This window comes from Mirounga angustirostris, unplaced genomic scaffold, assembly GCF_029215605.1.
Source record: "Mirounga angustirostris isolate CCGP_5_RB_7025 unplaced genomic scaffold, mMirAng1.0.hap1 SCAF_1, whole genome shotgun sequence".
NCBI classification, from domain to species: domain Eukaryota; kingdom Metazoa; phylum Chordata; class Mammalia; order Carnivora; family Phocidae; genus Mirounga; species Mirounga angustirostris.
Genome location: NW_026991709.1, coordinates 180,211,231 through 180,230,483, shown reverse-complemented (window position 1 = coordinate 180,230,483; position 19,253 = coordinate 180,211,231). Strand labels below are relative to the sequence as shown.

Sequence of the window (19,253 nt, the reverse complement as noted above, 5' to 3'; positions counted from 1 at the left end):
GCTTGAAAGAACCTTAACAAAAGACCCTTTAGCTGGGGGTTTCAAGTTACCATGACTAAGAATACCTTTTACTAGTAAGAATAAAGTTCACAGTTTTCCAAGCAGATAGTCATTGCATTGTTGCACTCTGACTACAAAAATGCGTATGTGCAGGGCACCTGGGTGGCTCAGTCAGTTGAGAGTCTGCCTTTGGCTCAGGTTATGATCGCAGGGTCCTGGGATCGAGCCCTGCAGGGTCCTGGGATCAAGCCCGTGTTGTATCGGGCTCCCTGCTCAGCGGGGAATCTGCTTCTCCCTCTCCCTCTGACCCTGCCGCCCCCGCTTGTGCTCTCTCTGTAGCTCTCTCAAATAAATAAAATCTTAAAAAAATGCATACACGACACAGCATTACTAGGAAGTCATAGCCCTTTTGAATCCTTAAGCTCTCTGTCCATCAAAATGCTATCGACACACCCTTGAAAAATGAGATATATACAGATGAGGGACATCTATTCAATCTAGCCAATTATTGCTACCAAGATGGATATAAGGATTCTTAACAACCTGCCCCTCTTCTAGTCAGCAGACCTACACATTGTCAATTTAAAAATTCATCTAACTTCTGTGTTTTACAGCTGTAGAAACAGAGGCCCAGGGATTCAACAATTTGTCATAATAATTTTTCATGGTCTACACAACTAGTTAATTGTCTAAAAAACCTGGGAGAAAGGCTGGTCGCCTGGCTTCAAAATTGGCAGCCTCAGTGTTCAGAGCTGCACAGATATGATCTATTTAAAATATTCTGAAAAGCTGGGGCGCCCGGGTGGCTCAGTCGGTTAAGCGACTGCCTTCGGCTCAGGTCATGATCCTGGAGTCCCAGGATCGAGTCCCGCATCGGGCTCCCTGCTCAGCAGGGAGTCTGCTTCTCCCTCTGACCCTCCTCCCTCTCATGCTCTCTGTCTCTCATTCTCTCTCTCAAATAAATAAATAAAATCTTTAAAAAAAAAAAAATATTCTGAAAAGCTGTACTGTTTAAATTATTGCACACCGTTATTTTAACTTACTAATTCAGACTAATTAGTGTGGTAATATCGGTCTGGCTTATTAACATGCCTAAGTCATTTAAAAAAAAATCTATGATGTTATTATTTTCAAGCACTCTCAGCAACTTCACCTAGGTAACAAGAGGAGAATTTATAATCAGCAATATTTTTATTTTACCTACTAAAAATTCATTAAGCACATCACATACAAAAATTAACTCAAAATGAGTCACAGGCCTAAATGTAAAGCCTAAAGCTAAAACATTTTCTAGAAAACCACCTCTGTGACCTTGGGTTAGAGGCAACTATTCCTAAGAAATCAAAAGCAAGATACATTAAAAGAACACATTGGGAAACTGGGCTTTATCAAAACAGAAAACTTCTGCCTTTCAAAAGATACCATGAAGAGAATGAACAGACTAGGAGAAAATATCTGCAATTCATTTATTTGATGAAGAAACTGTATCAAGAATATATAAAGAACTCTGGGGTGCCTGGGTGGCTCAGTTGGTTAAGCGACTGCCTTCGGCTCAGGTCATAATCCTGGAGTCCCTGGATCGAGTCCCGCATCGGGCTCCCTGCTTGGCGGGGGGTCTGCTTCGCCCTCTGACCCTATCCCCTCTCATGTGTTCTCTCTCATTCTCTCTCTCTCAAATAAATAAATAAAATCTTAAAAAAATATATATATATATATAAAGAACTCTCAAAATTCAATATTCAAAAAAAACCCAACTTGTAAAAAATGGGCCAATTATTTGAATGCACACTTTACCACACACAGAAAATGATGTGCAATGTCATCTGTCATTAGGGAAAGGCAAATTAAAGCCACAATATGGTATCACCACATACTTACTGAAAAGGCTAACGTTAAAAATACAGATCCTACCAAGTGCTGGCAAGAACATGAGGGAACTGGGGCTCTCCTTCACTGCTGGTGGGAGTGGGGGTCAGTACAACCACTGTGGAAAACAGTTTGACAATTGCTTAAAACATCAAATATGCATCTACCACATGAGCCAGCCATTCTGCTCCCTCGTATTTCCTTAAAAGAAACAAAAGCATATGTCCATTTTGTCCATTTGTATAAAATGTTCGTAACGCCTCTATTTGAGATGGTCCCAACTGCAAACACCCTGAGTGTCCATCAACAGGTGAATGGATCAACAGTGTATGGCAGACAATTGAATTACTCAGCAATTTTTAAAATTACTGAGCACCAGGATGGCTCAGTTGGTTAAGCGTCCAACTCGATTTTGGCTCAGGTCATGATCTCAGGGTCCTGGGATCGAGGCCTACATAGGGCTTCACGGTCAGCAGGGAGTCTGCTTGAGGATTCTTCCTCACCCTCTCCCTCTGCCCCTCCCTTCCCTGATGCTCACTCGCTCTCTCTCAAATAAAGAAAAATAGAACAATTAAAAAATATAATAAAAAATGAGCTATGATACACACAACACCATGGATGAACCATAAAAAAATTATGCACAAAGAAATCAAACAAAAAAGAATACATACTGTATGATTCCACTTAAACACAATTGTAGAAAAAGCAAACTCATCTATAATGACAAAAAGATCAGTGGTTACCTGGGGATGGTGGGGAGAGGGGCAAAAGGTACTAGGTACTAAGAGGCACAAGCAAACTTTCAGGGGTGAAAGGTATATTCATTATTTTAATCATGGAGACGATTTCATGGTGTACATAAGTATGTTAAAACTTATCAAATTGTACTCTTTTTAAATAAGTTCCATTCCCTGTATGTCAGGCACACCTCAATAAAGCTGTTAAAAATAAGTAAAATTAAAAGAAATGCCTTACTTCCTAATGTAATACCAAAACTCTTTATATGAACTATTCCATTTAAACCTCACAATAACACTTTGAAATAGGAGATGTTGTTACACCCATTACCAGGAGAAAGAAACTGAGGCGCACAGAGAATGAATAACTTTGTTATTCAGTAACTCCCATAGCTAGAACTTTACAGAGCAAAGGCACAAGCGTTTTGATTTCATGTTAAATAAATGTTTCCAAAGCACTTGACAAGTTTTTAAGGTAACTTAAATAGCTCCCAGGCAAAGATATATATATATATATATATATATCTTTATCCCAGGCAAATATATTTACACTATTTATTTGCTTAGCAAATCTCTTTTCATAGACAACACATGGGTAAATGTCAGCCCTATCATTTCAGGATCAGCACAAATTCTAAAATTAATAGGGTTCAAATTAAGGTTTCAGTGACTTAAGAGAAATAATCCAGGTTCTGATGTGTCACACACCTAAGAGTTGCAAGTGAGGCTCACTGGAAAACCAATTTAACATCAGCACAACACAGGGTAGAAAAGTCAGGTTAATAACCTTCTTGTTCCCACCTGGAGAGAGCAAACGCCTGAGTTTTTCTTCGGGGGACACACACACACACACACTGACAACTAAATTGCTGATCTAGCCATTCTGTGGATGTTTCCAATTTCTAGGTGGTGCCCTAGAAGTACACTAACTAGAAAAATCATAAATGTTGATTGCTGCTCTCTCTCTTTACATATGGGCATTATTTCCTACAGGATAGAATTGGCCAGCAACAGCTCAAGCAGGTATAATATACATCAGTTGGAATTCACTATCCTCTGCTGGTCCACACTTACTTGGAAGTCTCTAGGATTAGACCACAGGACATTTGATGAAGGGGCACTGAAAACAGAACCATGTTCATTTCCCTGGCTCAAATCCACCCAGGCTTTCAAAGCTCCTCTTGAAAGAAGTGCCTTCCACCATCCCTTGCAAATGCTTTCCAAACTACCAAGTCAGTGACTGTGTTTGATTTGGAGGAAGATGACACACACCTTAACTTTGTTCTCCTTCACCCACCACCAAGTTCAGGTTGTTCAAGTCTCCCACCCCCACATTTCAGGTATTTATTTCTAGTCCTTTAGCAGCTACCTATGCAAAATCAGTGATGAACCACAGAAAAGCTACCTGCTTCTGGCAACACTGTGGATATTCATTTTTTTCATTTCATGCTCATAGTATCTTTTTCCTGAAACAAAGTTCTCTATTATTTTGCCTTCTGACTTTGGGACCCCATAACTCACACCAAACAGGGAAGAAACAGGACCACACAACCCAGCTGGAGATGCTGCTGCCTTCAGGCTCTCCTTACTCTGTTTAAATTGATTACAGTTCTCAGGGCACCTGGGTGGCTCAGTCGGTTTGGCTCAGGTCATAGTCTCAGGGTCCCGGGATCAAGTCCCACATCAGGCTCCTTGCTCACGGGGGGAATCTGCTTCTCCCTCTGCTTGCTGCTTTCCCCTGCTTGTGCGCACGCACGCTCTCTCTCTTCAACAAATAAGTAAAATCTTTAAAAAAATAAATTGTTTACAGTTTTCATCTGCTTTCAGACATACTCCAAAACATAAGCACTGCTGACACATGGCATTAGGAGTGAAATTATTTTTTTAACTCTATAGACACACATAGTCTTCTCGTAATCAATTAATTGTTTCTAGTGGCTTTTGAACATCTCTTCAATAACATTATCTCCAGTGTGCTATTCTGAGACCACCATATCGGCCACAATATTTCAAGCATCCAAGCCACACCTAGAAAAACACAAAACCTTTCTCTTCCTGCCCTATCGCCAACCCTCCTGATTCTTTTTACCAGTGATTTCATTTTCTTTATCTGGGACAAAAGATTCTGATTTCCTTAGATACCACTGACATCCAGATGAGATACTGACCTGTAGCTTTTTAAACCCCAAATTGTAGGCTTTGTTTAGATGAGTTTAAGTGCAAGGCTTGAAAGAACAAAGAGGAACTTTCTTCTTAAGGGTTAGGAGAATCTTTTCCTAACTAACTCTTCAAAGGTGGATCTTTACCTACTCTGCCTCAAAGACTCAGAAAGGGGCAGCAGGAAAAGCATGTTCTGCCAAGTAGGATGGCTCACAAGCTCATTTAAGGAACAGAAATTCTTTACTCTCTGGTCAGCGAAACAACCCTTCCTTCCCTCGAAAAAGGATGTGAAGCCGGCTCATTTGTCAGATACTTTGCAAAGCTGACCTTGCCAATGGCATTGGGACTTGAACTTGGAGCCAAGGAGGTAAGAAGCCAAATATTAACACCTTGTGTAATCTGTTCCTTTCCCTTCTTATTAAATGCCAAGATTATGAAAAGCCCATGAAGATGGCACTGGAGAAAAATAATGTAGGGTACAAGGGAGGTCAATGGAATCTCTCATGCTAGAGGCTTTTAGCATCCAGGAATGGCTATGCCAGAGTATTTTCAGTCCTTCCAAAAAGTAGAGATGGAGGGCACCTTTGTAGGGGGAAAGCAGATCTCTCCCAGCCTAACTGTGGCCCACTAACGCTAAAAGAGAGACTCAACAGCCCTGGATCAAACTATAGTTTGGTAAGAGTTGGGAGTCAAATTTCTCTTTTTTTTTTCTTCTGAATCAGTGGTTCTCATCTTTGGCTACAGGAAGCTATTAAATAATACAGTTGCCTGGGATCCACCTTGCAAGATTCAGATGTGACATAGCTGTGATGAAGGTGCTGTGTTTTATCATGTAAAAGCTCCCCAGAGAGAATTTTAAGTAGGCATCGTCATAGAGATGCCCTTTTCAATCACCACCAAAACAGTCTTTTTGACCATTCCACAATCTTATCTTGTTTATAAAATAGAGGATAATCCTATGGAGTTGCCTACATAGAGATGTATCTATACAGTTGACAAAGTAACCATTCACTGGGGGTGGAGAAGGAGGAGGACAGACAGGGACAATTATGGAAGGAACCATATTAAAACTGTATCATTGGATTGCACTCAGGTGGGTAAATGCCCATTATTGGTCAAAATAAGCTGTCCAGGGAGTAACTTCAAGACTTACTGGCTGGAGCCATCACTCACTCACTCACACACACACACACACACACACACACACACACACACACACACACATTATTTTGACACTTCTCTCTTCCTTAAAGTACACTCTTACAAAGAATGATCACACAGGCAGTGATTAGGAAACGGAACAATCTTCCCCAGTCTTTATGACTTAAGGTTACAAACCCCACCTACCTGGCATTCTCCATAAATCTAGAAGTGGTCATTCAGGGGGGAAAAAAAGAACTAAATAAAACATAAAAATAGATTAACCGAAATAAAAGGAGATGAAACACTGTGCCCTATGATTGACCCATGAAAACACGAATAACTTCTACTTCTCATCTTTCAGAAAGTACTCTTAAGACCCAATTTGTGAGCATGCACTGTTTATTACAGCAGCCTCCAGCCACGTGTGGCCCTTGATCACTTGAAATGTGGCCAGGCTCATAGGTAGAAATAATATTTTGAATACAGGGGCGCCTGGGTGGCTCAGTTGGTTAAGCGACTGCCATCGGCTTAGGTCATGATCCTGGAGTCCCGGGATCGAGTCCCGCATCGGGCTCCCTGCTCTGCAGGGAATCTGCTTCTCCCTCTGACCCTGTTCTCTCTCATGCTCTCTCTCAAATAAATAAATAAATAAAAATTTAAAAAAAAAATATTTTGGATACAGGTTACATAAAATGTATTAATACAAAATTAATTTCACCAATTTTTTTTTTTTTTTTTTACTTTACGTGGTTATAGAACATTGAAAATTACCTGTGTAGCCTCTCCTATTTCTACTGGACCACACTGCACTAGACCGGGCTTCCTTTTTGCTATTGCGGTCTTCTAAGCCTTGCCTGCCCCCTAGTGTCAGAATTCAGGCAGTACAGGCAAATCATTTTTCAAAACCATCTGTTCGAAGGTATTATTCATTTTAGCCTGCAAAGTAAGAAACAGTAGCTTACATGCACAGCTTTATTATTTGCAGTTTTCACCAATAATAAATTGCACTCGAGTCTTGCCAAAAAACTCCTGTAGTAGAAATTACCTTCCCCACTCAACTGGTACCTTGGAAAGGTTTCTCACAGAAAATTAGGGCTAAAATAGTCAATCCAATCAAAAGTATCCGCAGGGTTCCTATAAAATTTCAGCCATTATAGGGGCCAGAAACATGAGCCCAAACTTGGATGCAACAACTACTCTTCAGTTTATCCTAAGTTAAAATGAACACAAGGCACCTGTGGGGGCCAAGACGGACCACTGTCCCATAAAGGTTATTTTGAGTTAAAAGCAATCAAGACTCAGCAGATTCAGGGAAGCTCTTTACCTTCCCTGACAACTGTCTAAAATGAGTTTTGATAGAAGACCTGCTTCAGGAAAACAGCTATCATCAGAGGTAACTACATTATGATATGAACTGGGTAAGGTGGACAGGGAGAAGAGCAAAGCCTGTTCCATGAAAGTCCTCCATGACCCAGTGCTCCTGAGGGGCCCAGGAAACATCTGTTTACTGAACATCTACTGTTTTGTTCTTCCTGAGGATTGCATTCCTTTTCTTTGAAGACCCAGACCGCTACCCCCTTCTCCTTTGTTCACAATCACATATATACCTCATTTTACCCTATTGTCTTTGGAATTTCCATGTCTGTATTGCTTCCCCATACATAGCCTATTAAATTAGATTTTTTTTTCCTGTTTATCTGTCTCATGTCAGTTTAATTCTTAGTCCAAGTAGAAAGACCTTGAGGGGACAGGATATCCTTGCTCCCTGACACAACAAAGCACAATCACAATTCAAACGTTCATCATCATTTATAATACAGAAAACAGGAAACCTAGGTTTCATAAATTTCAACAGTACAGATATCTATAAAATAGAATATATTCCAAAGGAGAAGGCAAGTTTCAATAAAGACAGCTAACATGTTTTGAGCACTAACTACGCCAACACAATTCTTAGCACTTTCCAGACATGAATATAGGCGTTTCCAGAGCACGGCAATAAAGTCAACATCACAATCAAGACAAGTGGATTTTGTTTTCCAGTGCATGTAAAAATCATGTGTACAATATACTGTTGTCTATTAAGCGTGAACTAATGTTATGTTGGAAACAACAATGTACATACTTTTTTTTTTTTAAGATTTTATTTATTTTATATGACAGAGAGAGACAGCGAGAACAGGAACACAAGCAGGGGGAGTGGGAGAGGGAGAAGCAGGCTTCCCGTGGAGCAGGGAGCCCGATGCGGGGCTCGATCCCAGGACCCTGGGATCATGACCCGAGCCGAAGGCAGACGCCCAACGACTGAGCCACCCAGGCGCCCCATACTTTAATTTGAAAATACTTTATTACAAAAAATGCTAACCATCAGCCAAGCTTTCAGTGAGTCCTCATCACTGATCAATCGCAGATCCCATAACAAATACAGCCATGGGAAAGTTTGAAGTATTTCGAGATTTACCAAAATGTGACACAGGGACACAAGGTGAGCCAATGCTATTGCAAAAAATGGCTCCCGTACACTCGCTTGACACAAGGTTGCCACGAGACTTCCGTTAAAAAAAAAAAAAAAAAAAAAAATCCCAATCCTGAGAAGCGCAATAAAACAAAGTACAATCCAACAGGGTATGCCTGTGATGGACACCTACTTACAAACCTAACAGGACTCTTTCTATCTTTTATTGTCCCCACTTTACGGAACAAGAGACTCAGACCCTACCTGGCTTGACAGCCAACCCAAGAACAAAAGGAGAACCAGGCACACGTGAAGCTCCTACAGCTCATTGTGCCATAAATAAAATCCCCTGTATCTGACCCAGGCACGTCAAGTCTCCCGCCAGCACCCTGCAAACTGTGACTGGCTAACTCATTAGCTGGCAAGTAGGGTGAAATCTCAGACCTGTCACAATTCTTATCATCCGCCCAGCTTCCAACACCTCCAGGTCACTCTGTCCCAGCTTGCTGAAGCCTTATTTGTTAGACATTCCTTTTCTCCTTCTTTCTTGGGGTTGAGCTGAAACTGATATCAGTCTTCATAAAGCAATGCTCTTCATTACAGTCCGCCTTTTAGAACAATGAAAAACAAGCCTTTTTCTCTTGTACACGATAAAGCTTCGATCTCTCCAGGCATTGATCTATCTCCCTGTACCTGCCCACAGCCCTCCACTGTTCTCAAAGATGAACGTTTCCAGACTCCCTCTCATTCTGGATGCCTCTAGACATATAAATAGCTACTATTTATGGAATGTTTACTATGCTAATCCATCTGCCTACTTTGTCTTATTCAGTCATTTCAATAATCTCATAAGGTAAACAGGGAGATCATTCCATTTTCACAGATGATGATGCAGGTTCAGAGAGGCTAAGTGGCCTAGACAACGTCACACAGCCAGATGTGCAGAATCGGGATCATATTTGACTCCAGAGTCCAAACACTTGGTCCCCTTTACTGCTTCATTCCCAGGTGTGTTCCATTTTTTTCAGGTCCTACATACACCTGGACAGAGTATATACTACATAGGAGGTTTTACACTGAAACAGATTATATTAAATAGTAGCTAAACAGCACAGCATTTGCTGCAATTTACACACCCCCAACCAGGTCATACTTAAAGCTCCCTTGGGGAAATAGAACCACTGAAATTAATTTGCAAGCCAGCAGCACCCAAGTTCCTTCCTCTCTGTTACATCTGGAGAGGAGCTCTGGTTCTGTCTACAAAGGGGAAATTATTAATTTTTTGGAGTGTCCAATTATTCCTATGACTAAATCTCAAGGGCGTGGGGTGCTTACTGCCCCAAACTCATCATGTCTACATCAGATGAAACTTTTGCAAAGATCCCCACAGGATTAATTCCACAGGATTCTCAAGTTTCTGAAACTGCCAGCATCTTTCCACCGCATTACGTTTGCTGCCCTCTTGCGGGGAAACGGTGCTACTTACAGCAAAAAAGAACAAAAGGACAAATAGCTAGCTCTTGAAAAAAAGAACAGAGTTTACTCTGGCTTCCTTTTTAAAAGAAACTGACCTATCCACTGATCCTTTCTCCTTTTCTATAGCTTGAGTCTTCAAAAGTCCACGTGGTCTCATACTCACTTATTACCTCAAGTAGAGTTTTAAAAACAACACAGGTGGTCTTTTGTGTTTTCTAATTCCTTAAAAATACCACTTCTGGACTCTTGTGGAAGTTTACAAAAGCCATTTGCCTTAAAGAAAGACTCCCTCGACCTCTGCTATGAAAATTAGGTGGGGTTTTATTAGGTTTGGTTTTTCAATGCTTGAACTAAAAGGAAAACTTCAAGCCACACCTAGTACCTCATCTTTCAAAATTGGGGGTGAGTCCCACCTTCCTCCCCTTTATCTTAGAGAGCCCTTGTGAAATCTCTCCTTGTTGATACGCAACCATCAACAAGCCACTCTCCTAATCTGAGCCATTAAAAGCATCCAATAAACGTCTAACTAGGGTTTCCCGGGACCACAGTTCCGTTAATTGGCCAGCACGAACCACAAAGCCCTTGGGAGAGTGACAAGAGCCCTTCTGGACACTGATGCACAGGCTTCTGCAGTTAACCCTCAGCAGCTTGCTCCTGCGCTGGAGCTGCCTTGGGTACCTCCACAGTGCAGTAAAACCTGACCAGTTTCTCAGCATCTAGGTACAGACAGACTTCCCCACCCCCCATTGATTCTGACCCTGAGTTTTCCATCAACCACATGGCCATGCAAAGAGCACAGACACACACACACACCCCACCCCACAATGGAATACAGAGCCTCGCTAGAATGGGAGGAACGTAGGAAAGGAGGGAAGGAAGGAGGAAAGGGATGGTCAAAGTGCTCTGGTGTCCTCAATCTACAAAAAGCTTTGCCAATCATCAAATAAACAAACATAAGAGCCAACAGAAAAGCGGATAAAGAATGCAATAGCTCAAATAAAAATAAATAGTCCACCAGCACATTAAGAGACTCGTCAGTCAGAAGGAGATACAAGCCCATACAAATGACACATCTTCATTGTTAGATTGGCAAAAAATTAAAACTTGATAGCACCCAGAGTTAATAAGTGTAAAGGGAAATGGGTGTTATCACACTATTACAGTTGGTGGAAGTATAAATAAGTCCAAGAGTTCTGAAGAGCACTTTGGCACGATTAAAACGTGAATGCGCTGCATCTTAAGTTGCAAGATACTCACCAAGGTTCGGGCTCTCCCAGGCTCCTTGTGCCCCTAGCTAGAGCGTTTCCCAGTTGCCCGTCAGTAAGACGTGCTTATGGGCTGGGCTCTAGCCAATGGCAGGACAGTGCACGAGAGGCTGCCCGCGCTTGGGCCGGCTCATTAACACCTCCCAGCTGAAGCCTCAGCGCTCATTTCCCTTCCAGCTGGCTAGAATGGAGGCCGCTCTAGGACAGCCTTAGAAGCTACAGGTTGAAAATGATAGTACTTCCATCCACCACGGGTTCCAAAAAGACTGCAGTACCGGAGGGTCATCCAGCGGATATATTTACCCCCCATCTCCAGGACACATGAGCAAGAAGCAGACCTCCAGGGCGCCTGGGTGGCTCAGTCGGTTAAGCATCTGCCTTCGGCTCAGGTCATGATCCTGGAGTCCTGGGATCGAGCCCCACGTAGGGCTCCCTTCTCAGCGGGGAGTCTGCTTCTCCTCCTGCCCCTCACCCCGCTCGTGTTCTCTCTCTCTCACTCTCTTTGTCTCTCTCTCTCTCAAACAAATAAAATCTTAAAAAAAGAAAGAAAGAAACAGACCTCCATTTGTTGAGCCATTATGTCTATTTGGTCTATTGGTTACAGCAATTACCCTACGCTCACTGATACACGTGCGTGCACTTTAATTCAAGATCTCGCTACTAGGAATTCACCTGAAGTCAGAACATACATATTTGTAGAAATATGGTAACAAGTCAAATGTCCGCAAAAATTGGGAGTGATCAAATCATTTATGGCACCTCCATACCATAGATGACTATGCAGTGTTACAGAGCGTGATAGATCTATAACCACTCAAATGAAAAGATCTATAAACTCTATTGTTAAATGGGGAAAAAAATCAAAACAGAGGGCATAGTGATACGTAAGTGCATACACACATACTGGTATACACATTCTTTTTTTCTGGAAGGAGAGCTGTGATGATTAATTTTATATGTCAGCTTGACTGGGCCGTGGGATGCCCAGGTATCTGATTAAACATTATTTCTGAGTGTGTCTATAAAGGTGTTTCTGGAAATGATTAGCATTTAAATTGGTGGACGAGTGGAATAGATGGCTCTCCCAATGTGGCTGAGCGTCAACCAATCCCCTGAGTATTTGAACGGCACAAAAAGGTGGGAGAAAGCTGACTTTGTTCTTTGCCTGACTGTTGGGCTGGGACATCCATCTTCTCGTGCCCTCACTGTTCTAGTGCTCAGCTCTTCAGACCTAGACTAGAGTACACGTGGGCTCTCTGGTTCCCAGACCCTTAAACCACACCACTGACTTTCCCGGGTCGCCAGCTCACAGACCACAGATCATGAGACTTCTCAGCCTACATAGCTGTGTGAGCCAATACTTCATAATAAATCTCTTTCTGTATCACAAATATCATACACACGCACTCATGCACACGCACGATAAGAAAATGAGAGAACAGAGGCCCCTGCAGGGAGGAACCAGTCCTGACTCCTTCCGTGGTTGTTCAGACAAGGGGTGAAAAGAATGCAAATCCCGAAGAGGAAAGCAGAAGGAATCCCCCCAAAGCCAAAGGACATGTGCTGAGAATCCAAATAAAATCAGCTAGAATTCTAGGGCTGAAAATTTCATTCCTTGAGCAGGATTTGCCAAGGCTTTGCTCTGCCTTCTCGCTCTCCTGATTGCTGTTGAGTCTGCTCATGTAGAAGATATTGTCTGTATTTCCTGTGTATATAATTCTAATCTTAACTTAGATTTATTCCTATGCTTGTGCCTTTTCTAAATTCAAAGAAATGAGGATTGCCACATGGATAAAAATTGAAGGTTCAGTCATGTCCTCTCTTTCCTTCTACTTTTAATCACTTCTCAACACAATCTCTCAAGCCAAGTTCCTGGAAGTCTGGAAATCTGCTCTTGATAACCTGCCCCACTGAAATGCTCTGCCTGCTTGCTACCCGGGCTCTCAACCTCCACCCAAGAAAAGAGATATGAATTAAACAGATAAGACTAAAGACTTCAAACTCTCTATCCTTGAGAACAAGCTCATCAAAAGATACACAGTGCAATGACCAGCTAGCTGTAGGCACTTCACAGCAGCCAAATGGTATTGATTTTATGCTGATTCATTACAATTTCAATTATTTTTCTCGTTTTCTCTGAACTCTCACCTGAGGCGGGAAAAATGAGTCGTGAGAGATTTTTTAAAGTCATTGTAAGCCTCATATTACGTCTTCACCTTAAAATATCAGAATAACTGAGTGGAAAGCACAGCCTGCTATATGTGTGAGGGTAAGGATATGTGATAAAGTCCATACATCAGTCCTGTGGGAGACAGAATTTATGACTGTGACATACACCTGGTTGACGGTTCAAGATTCACTTTTTCACTAAGCAGTCGAAGCAAGCCTGGCATTGCCACACTTCAAATTACTGAAGCAATGACAGTAAATTAATTATTTGGCAATGAGTCCACAAACAAATATGAATTTATCAGGAAAACACATTACACTGGGGATTTTCCAAGTCTGTGTATCACTTTAAATGTAGATGTAACAAGGAAAGGGGGTAGGGGTGGGCAGAAACACACATACACATGCACCTGCACACGTAGATACTTAAGTGATTATTTTCATCTTTTTTTTTAGAAAGAAGCCAAATATAGACAAGGGTCTCATGAGAAATTATGAGAATGATTCTCTAAAACTTTAGACACATTTTATTTTAGGCCCCATGTTACAGCTACCACTGCTTTTTTCCTTTTCTTTCTTCTTTATGTTTTTAAATCATTCACCGTCTTTTCTCCACACGTGTTAAAATCTCTTAGATTATCTGACAGCTTCACTCTAGCCCTGGAAGTGTTTAAGTTTACCAATAAAGATGTCCTGCCTTCAAAGGAAGTTACAGGAGTAATACATATGCAAAGAAAGTGCTGATGGTTTTCCAGGATTCTTTGAGAAAAATCACTCTAAGATTGGAAATGCACTCAGGAGAAGAAAAGGAGGAAAAAACCCTGGAAAACATCTTTAAAAAAAAAATGTCTAGAAAACACTCTTAGCACCAAACCATTGAACTGCTTTGCTCTGATGTATCTCAGGCTTCCTCTGATTATTTATACACCATCAAACACTCTTGTCAATTACCTGTGTCTAAAATGTGGACTCTGACGTTTGAAAGGGTTTTATTAATTGATCCCCGTGGTGCATAATGAGCTTAAAGGGCTTACCTGCGTGTCCCCGGAGGTGCTGGCTCGAGGCGGACATCAGCTTACAGCACACCATTAACACAGAGGCCAGAAAGACCCAATGTGACAGCAACACTGACTTAGAACAAACTCTCATCCTGGAGAGAAAGCAGGACACAAGTCAGTGAGGACTCAGTGAGGTGAGGCTCTGCGGCAGACGCTCAAGCAGGGGCTGGGGAAAACTAGAAGCAAACAGCACGCAAGAGATGCTCAGCGCTGGACTTCTTTCCCCCCAAGGACACTGAAGGCAAATCAAACCTGATTCCCACCGTGCATTAACTCAATTTTCAATGAACGCTTTTTATAATTACGAGTTTTCCAAGTTAGCGACATGCTTCAATGAGAAGTCTATCTATGAAGCTCCATTGTGTCACGTGACTTATCCTCACAGAACATGGGGGTAACATACTATTTTATATCATGAAATTAGAAAGCTACACACTTAGAGCTGGACTCAAATAAAATATACATGGTTTCTACACCTCAAAGAAAACACAGAAATTGTCACACTCAGCCTGAGAGTTTTCTCCTGGTTTCTCTGGCTGTGCATTAATAAATGATTATCAGTCTCAAAGTTTGGTAGGAATATGGGCAAGTATAGGTGAATGTAAAGTAAACTTAACTTCATATGGATGTCAACAGATGAATACATACATAAATACATAAAGAAGATGTGGTATGTATATACGATGGAATATTATTCAACCATGAGAAAAAAGGAAATCCTGTCATTTGCAACAATTCGGGTGGACTCTGAGGGCATTATGCTTAGGGAAATAAGATGGAGAAAGACAAAGACTGTTTGATTCCACTTATATGTGGAATCTGGAAAAGACAAACTCAGAGACACAGAATAGAGTGGTAGTTAGCAAAGGTTGGGAGGTGAGAAAAATGGGGAGATATTGATCAAAAGTGACAAGATTGGGGCACCTGTGTGGCTCAGTTGGTTGAGCGTCTGCCTTTGGCTCAGGTCATGATCCCAGGGTCCTGGGATTGAGCCCCATATCAGGCTCCCTGCTCAGCAGGGAGTCTGCTTCTCCCTCCCCCCTCCTCGTGATCTCTCTCTCTCTCAAGTAAATAAATAAAATCTTTTTAAAAAGGTGACAAGATTAACAAGTTTGGGAATCTAATGTATAGCATGGTGATTATAGCTAATAACACTTTATCATTTACTTGAATGTTGCGAAGAGTAGATCTCAAATGTTCTCACCACAAAAAAAAATGGTAATTATGTGACAGGATGGAGATGGTAGCTAATACTACGGTAGTCATCATTTTGCAATTTATATATGTATCAAATCAGCACATTGAATACCTGAAACATATACAATGTATGTCAATTATATATCAATACAGCTAAGATAAATAAACTTAACTTCATACAGATGGACAGTATCAAAACAGTTGCTCAAAGACAATTCAGTTCACAAATGTGTATGTGTAGTCTACTATTCTCAGAAAAACCTGAAAGAAATTAAATAAAAAGAAAATATCAAAAAAGCATTTTCCGGGGGCGCCTGGGTGGCTCAGTCGTTAAGCATCTGCCTTCGGCTCAGGTCGTGATCCCGGGGTCCTGGGATCGAGCCCCGCATCGGGCTCCCTGCTCCGCGGGAAGCCTGCTTCTCCCTCTCCTGCTCCCCCTGCTTGTGTTCCCTCTCTCGCTATGTCTCTCTCTGTCAAATAAATAAATAAAATCTTTAAAAAAAAAAAAAAGCATTTTCGGGGTGCCTGGGTGGCCCAGTCAGTTAGGCATCCAACTCTTGATTTCAGCTCAGGTCATGAACTCAGGATCATGAGATTGAGCCCTGAGTCGGGCTCCGTGCTCAGGGAAGAGTCTGTTTGAGATACTCTCTCTCTCCCTCTGCTTCTCTTTCTCTCTCTAATAAATAAATAAAATCTTTTTTAAAAGTGCATTCTCCCCTCAATTTTTTTTTTAATTGAAGAATAGTTGACATCTCCACTAATTAGACATTATAGGGAAATTAGATAAAACTAGATTAACTTCTGTTTGCTATTTTTTTTAATTAACTTTTTCAAGCAAAGTGGGACAGAGAGCTTGGCATTTGAAACTCCAGTGGTATTAGGTTCTGCCTGGCACATGCATCGTGCTGTCTATGATATAATTCACCACAATGGGTCAAAGGAACCCCTGTCATAGATATATGTGGATTCCTGTTTGCATCACTAGAGGCAAATCTCCTAAAGTTCTGGAAGAAAGGGTCTCAACCAGAGACGAGCAGCATCTCAACCAGAACCCTGAGTCTGTGCTTGAGGGAAAGCACAGCCTTGGGGACCTAGGACCCAAATCATACTCCAGAGAACAGGTTCTACCCCCACCCTTCGCTTTTGGCCTCTTACAGTTTAGTCAAATAGATCTTGTTGAAAGGTATCATACAGTTCATTGATGTGAGACTCATTGTGCTGTTGAAGCAGTCAGGGCAAGACAAGGTTCTAAGATCGTCTTTGAACAACTAAACGTTAAAGGAGACACAAAGTCTTGGCTTCTCTTTGCCCTTGGCCTTGGAAATCCTGAGCATTCCAACTGACATGGGAACATCAGGTCTCTCTGCTTTAAAGGCCCTGCATGTGCTTTAATTTCTCAAAGCACCACCTTCCGTCTCCCCCACTTCATCTTGTACACATGGGAGATAGACACCCTGGGAGCAGTTCAAAAAGTGGCAAAGAAAATACGTGGGTCTACGTGAGCTTTGGTATGAGTACAGCTGCCCCTTGAATGACACATGTTTGAACTGTGCGAGTTCACTGACACATGGAGTTTCTCCATACATTGCAGTATTATAAATGTATTTTCTTTCTTATGATTTTTTTAAGGATTTATTTATTTGAGGGGGTGGAGCAAAGGGAGAGAGAGTCCCAAGCAGACCCTGTGTTGAGCAGGGAGCTGGACACGGGGCTCGATCCCACAACCCTGCCATCATGACCTGAGCTGAAACCAAGAGTTGAACACTTAACCGACTGCACCACCCAGACATCCCTCTTATGATTTTTTTAAATAGCATTTTCTTTTCTCTAGCTTACTTTATTGTAAGAATACAGTAGGTAATATATATAATATATAAAATATATGTTAACTGACTGTTTATGTTATTGGTAAGAGTTCCAGTCAACAGTAGGCTCTGAGTGGTTACGTTTATGGAGAGTCAAGTGCCCCAACCCTCGTGTTGTTCAAGGATCAACTGCCATTAATTATATTGTCATTTCAGGGAACTGATTATTTATTTACTACTAATTAGGGAAAGCATTAGGGGCGCCTGGGTGGCTCAGTCGTTAAGTGTCTGCCTTCGGCTCAGGTCATGATCCCAGAGTCCTGGGATCAAGCCCCACATCAGGCTCCCTGCTCCACGGGAAGCCTGCTTCTCCCTCTCCCACTCCCCCTACTTGTGTTCCCTCTCTCGCTGTGTCTCTCTCTGTCAAATAAATAAAATCTTTAAAAAAAAAAAAAAAGATAATTAGGGATAGCATGTAGTTTCAAAATTCTGTATTCACTAAATTTGTGGATGAAGTGCTCTGTCCCACCCATAATGTTTTAAAATTCCAGTCGTTGGGCACCTGGGTGGCTCAGTTGGTTAAGCGACTGCCTTTGGCTCAGGTCATGATCCTGGAGTCCCGGGATCGAGTCCCGCATCGGGCTCCCTGCTCGGCGGGGAGTCTGCTTCGTCCTCTGACCCTATCCCCTCTCATGTGTTCTCTCTCTCTCATTCTCTCTCTCTCAAATAAATAAATAAAATCTTTAAAAAAAAATAAATTCCAGTTGTTAACTCCAATATTAGTTATTGATCTCATTGTTATAAAGTTTCTTACCCAAATTTTTACGTTAGCAACTAATTCAGTTTGTTTTATTTTTATTTTTTTTTAAGATTTTATTTATTTATTTGAGAGAGAGAGTGAGAGAGAGAGAGAGAGAGCACAAGAGGGGGGAGCAGGAGAGGGAGAAGCAGACTCCCTGCTGAGCAGGTAGCCCGATGTGGGACTCGATCCCGGGACTCCAGGATCATGACCTGAGCCGAAGGCAGTTGCTTAACCAACTGAGCCACCCAGGCGCCCTGTTTTATTTTTAAAACAGAGTGCAATACTCTGGTTTCTCTTCAGATCGCATAAATCTTTCGCCTTTTACTAAAACAGAGTGCAGGGGCGCCTGGGTGGCTCAGTCGGTTAAGCGTCTGCCTTCGGTTCGGGTCATGATCCCAGGGTCCTGGGATCGAGCCCCACATCAGGCTCCCTGCTCAGTGGGGAGTCTGCTTCTCCCTTTCCCTCTGCCCCTGCCTCTGCTCTCTTTGTCTCTCTCTCTCAAATAAATAAAATCTTAAAAAAAAAAATTCCAAAAAAAAAAAAAAAAAAACAGTGCAAAATAGACCAAGTAAAATACATCTGCAGGCTGGATAAGGCACCTTGGCTTCCAATTTGCAGCAATTAGCGGCCCCAAAAGGGAGAATTTTAAGGAATCAGATAAATGGGGTACTAATTTCTATTTTGACATAACAAATAAACTGCCAAACTCAGAAGTTAAAACAATATGGACATGGTTTCCATAGTTTCTCATAGTTTCCTTAAGTCAGAGTCTGGCACATTCTAGCCAGGTCCTCTGCTCAGGGACTCACAGGACTGAAATAAAAATGTCATCTGGGTGTGTCCTCATCTGGAGGTTCAACTGGGGAAATAATGACTTCTAACCACCTACATGCTGTTGACAAAATCCATTTCCATAGGCCCATATAATTGAGGTCCCTGTGTTCTTGCTATCAGCCAGGACCTGCTCTCAGCTCTGAGATGTGGCATCCTGAACTTGGCCACATATGTGGACCCTCTTCAGGCTGCTTCAGTCCAAATCTCCTCTATCAGGAAAAGTGTAGTCCTTTGCTACGGCTCACCAAGTCAAGTCAGTCCTATCCAAGATAATCTACCTTCTGAT

The 19,253-nt window shown here is 41.9% G+C and overlaps 1 protein-coding gene across 2 annotated transcripts in view; it reads right to left on the bottom strand.

Moving 5' to 3' along the window:
- The window catches only part of TAFA4 (TAFA chemokine like family member 4), a 200,844-nt gene that overhangs the window by 124,708 nt on the left and 56,883 nt on the right, over positions 1–19,253 (bottom strand). For both annotated transcript variants that reach the window (XM_064593882.1, XM_064593873.1), the window contains one exon: positions 14,306–14,421. In XM_064593882.1, coding sequence (XP_064449952.1) covers positions 14,306–14,421 — 116 coding nt within the window. The remainder of the gene's footprint in view (positions 1–14,305; positions 14,422–19,253) is intronic.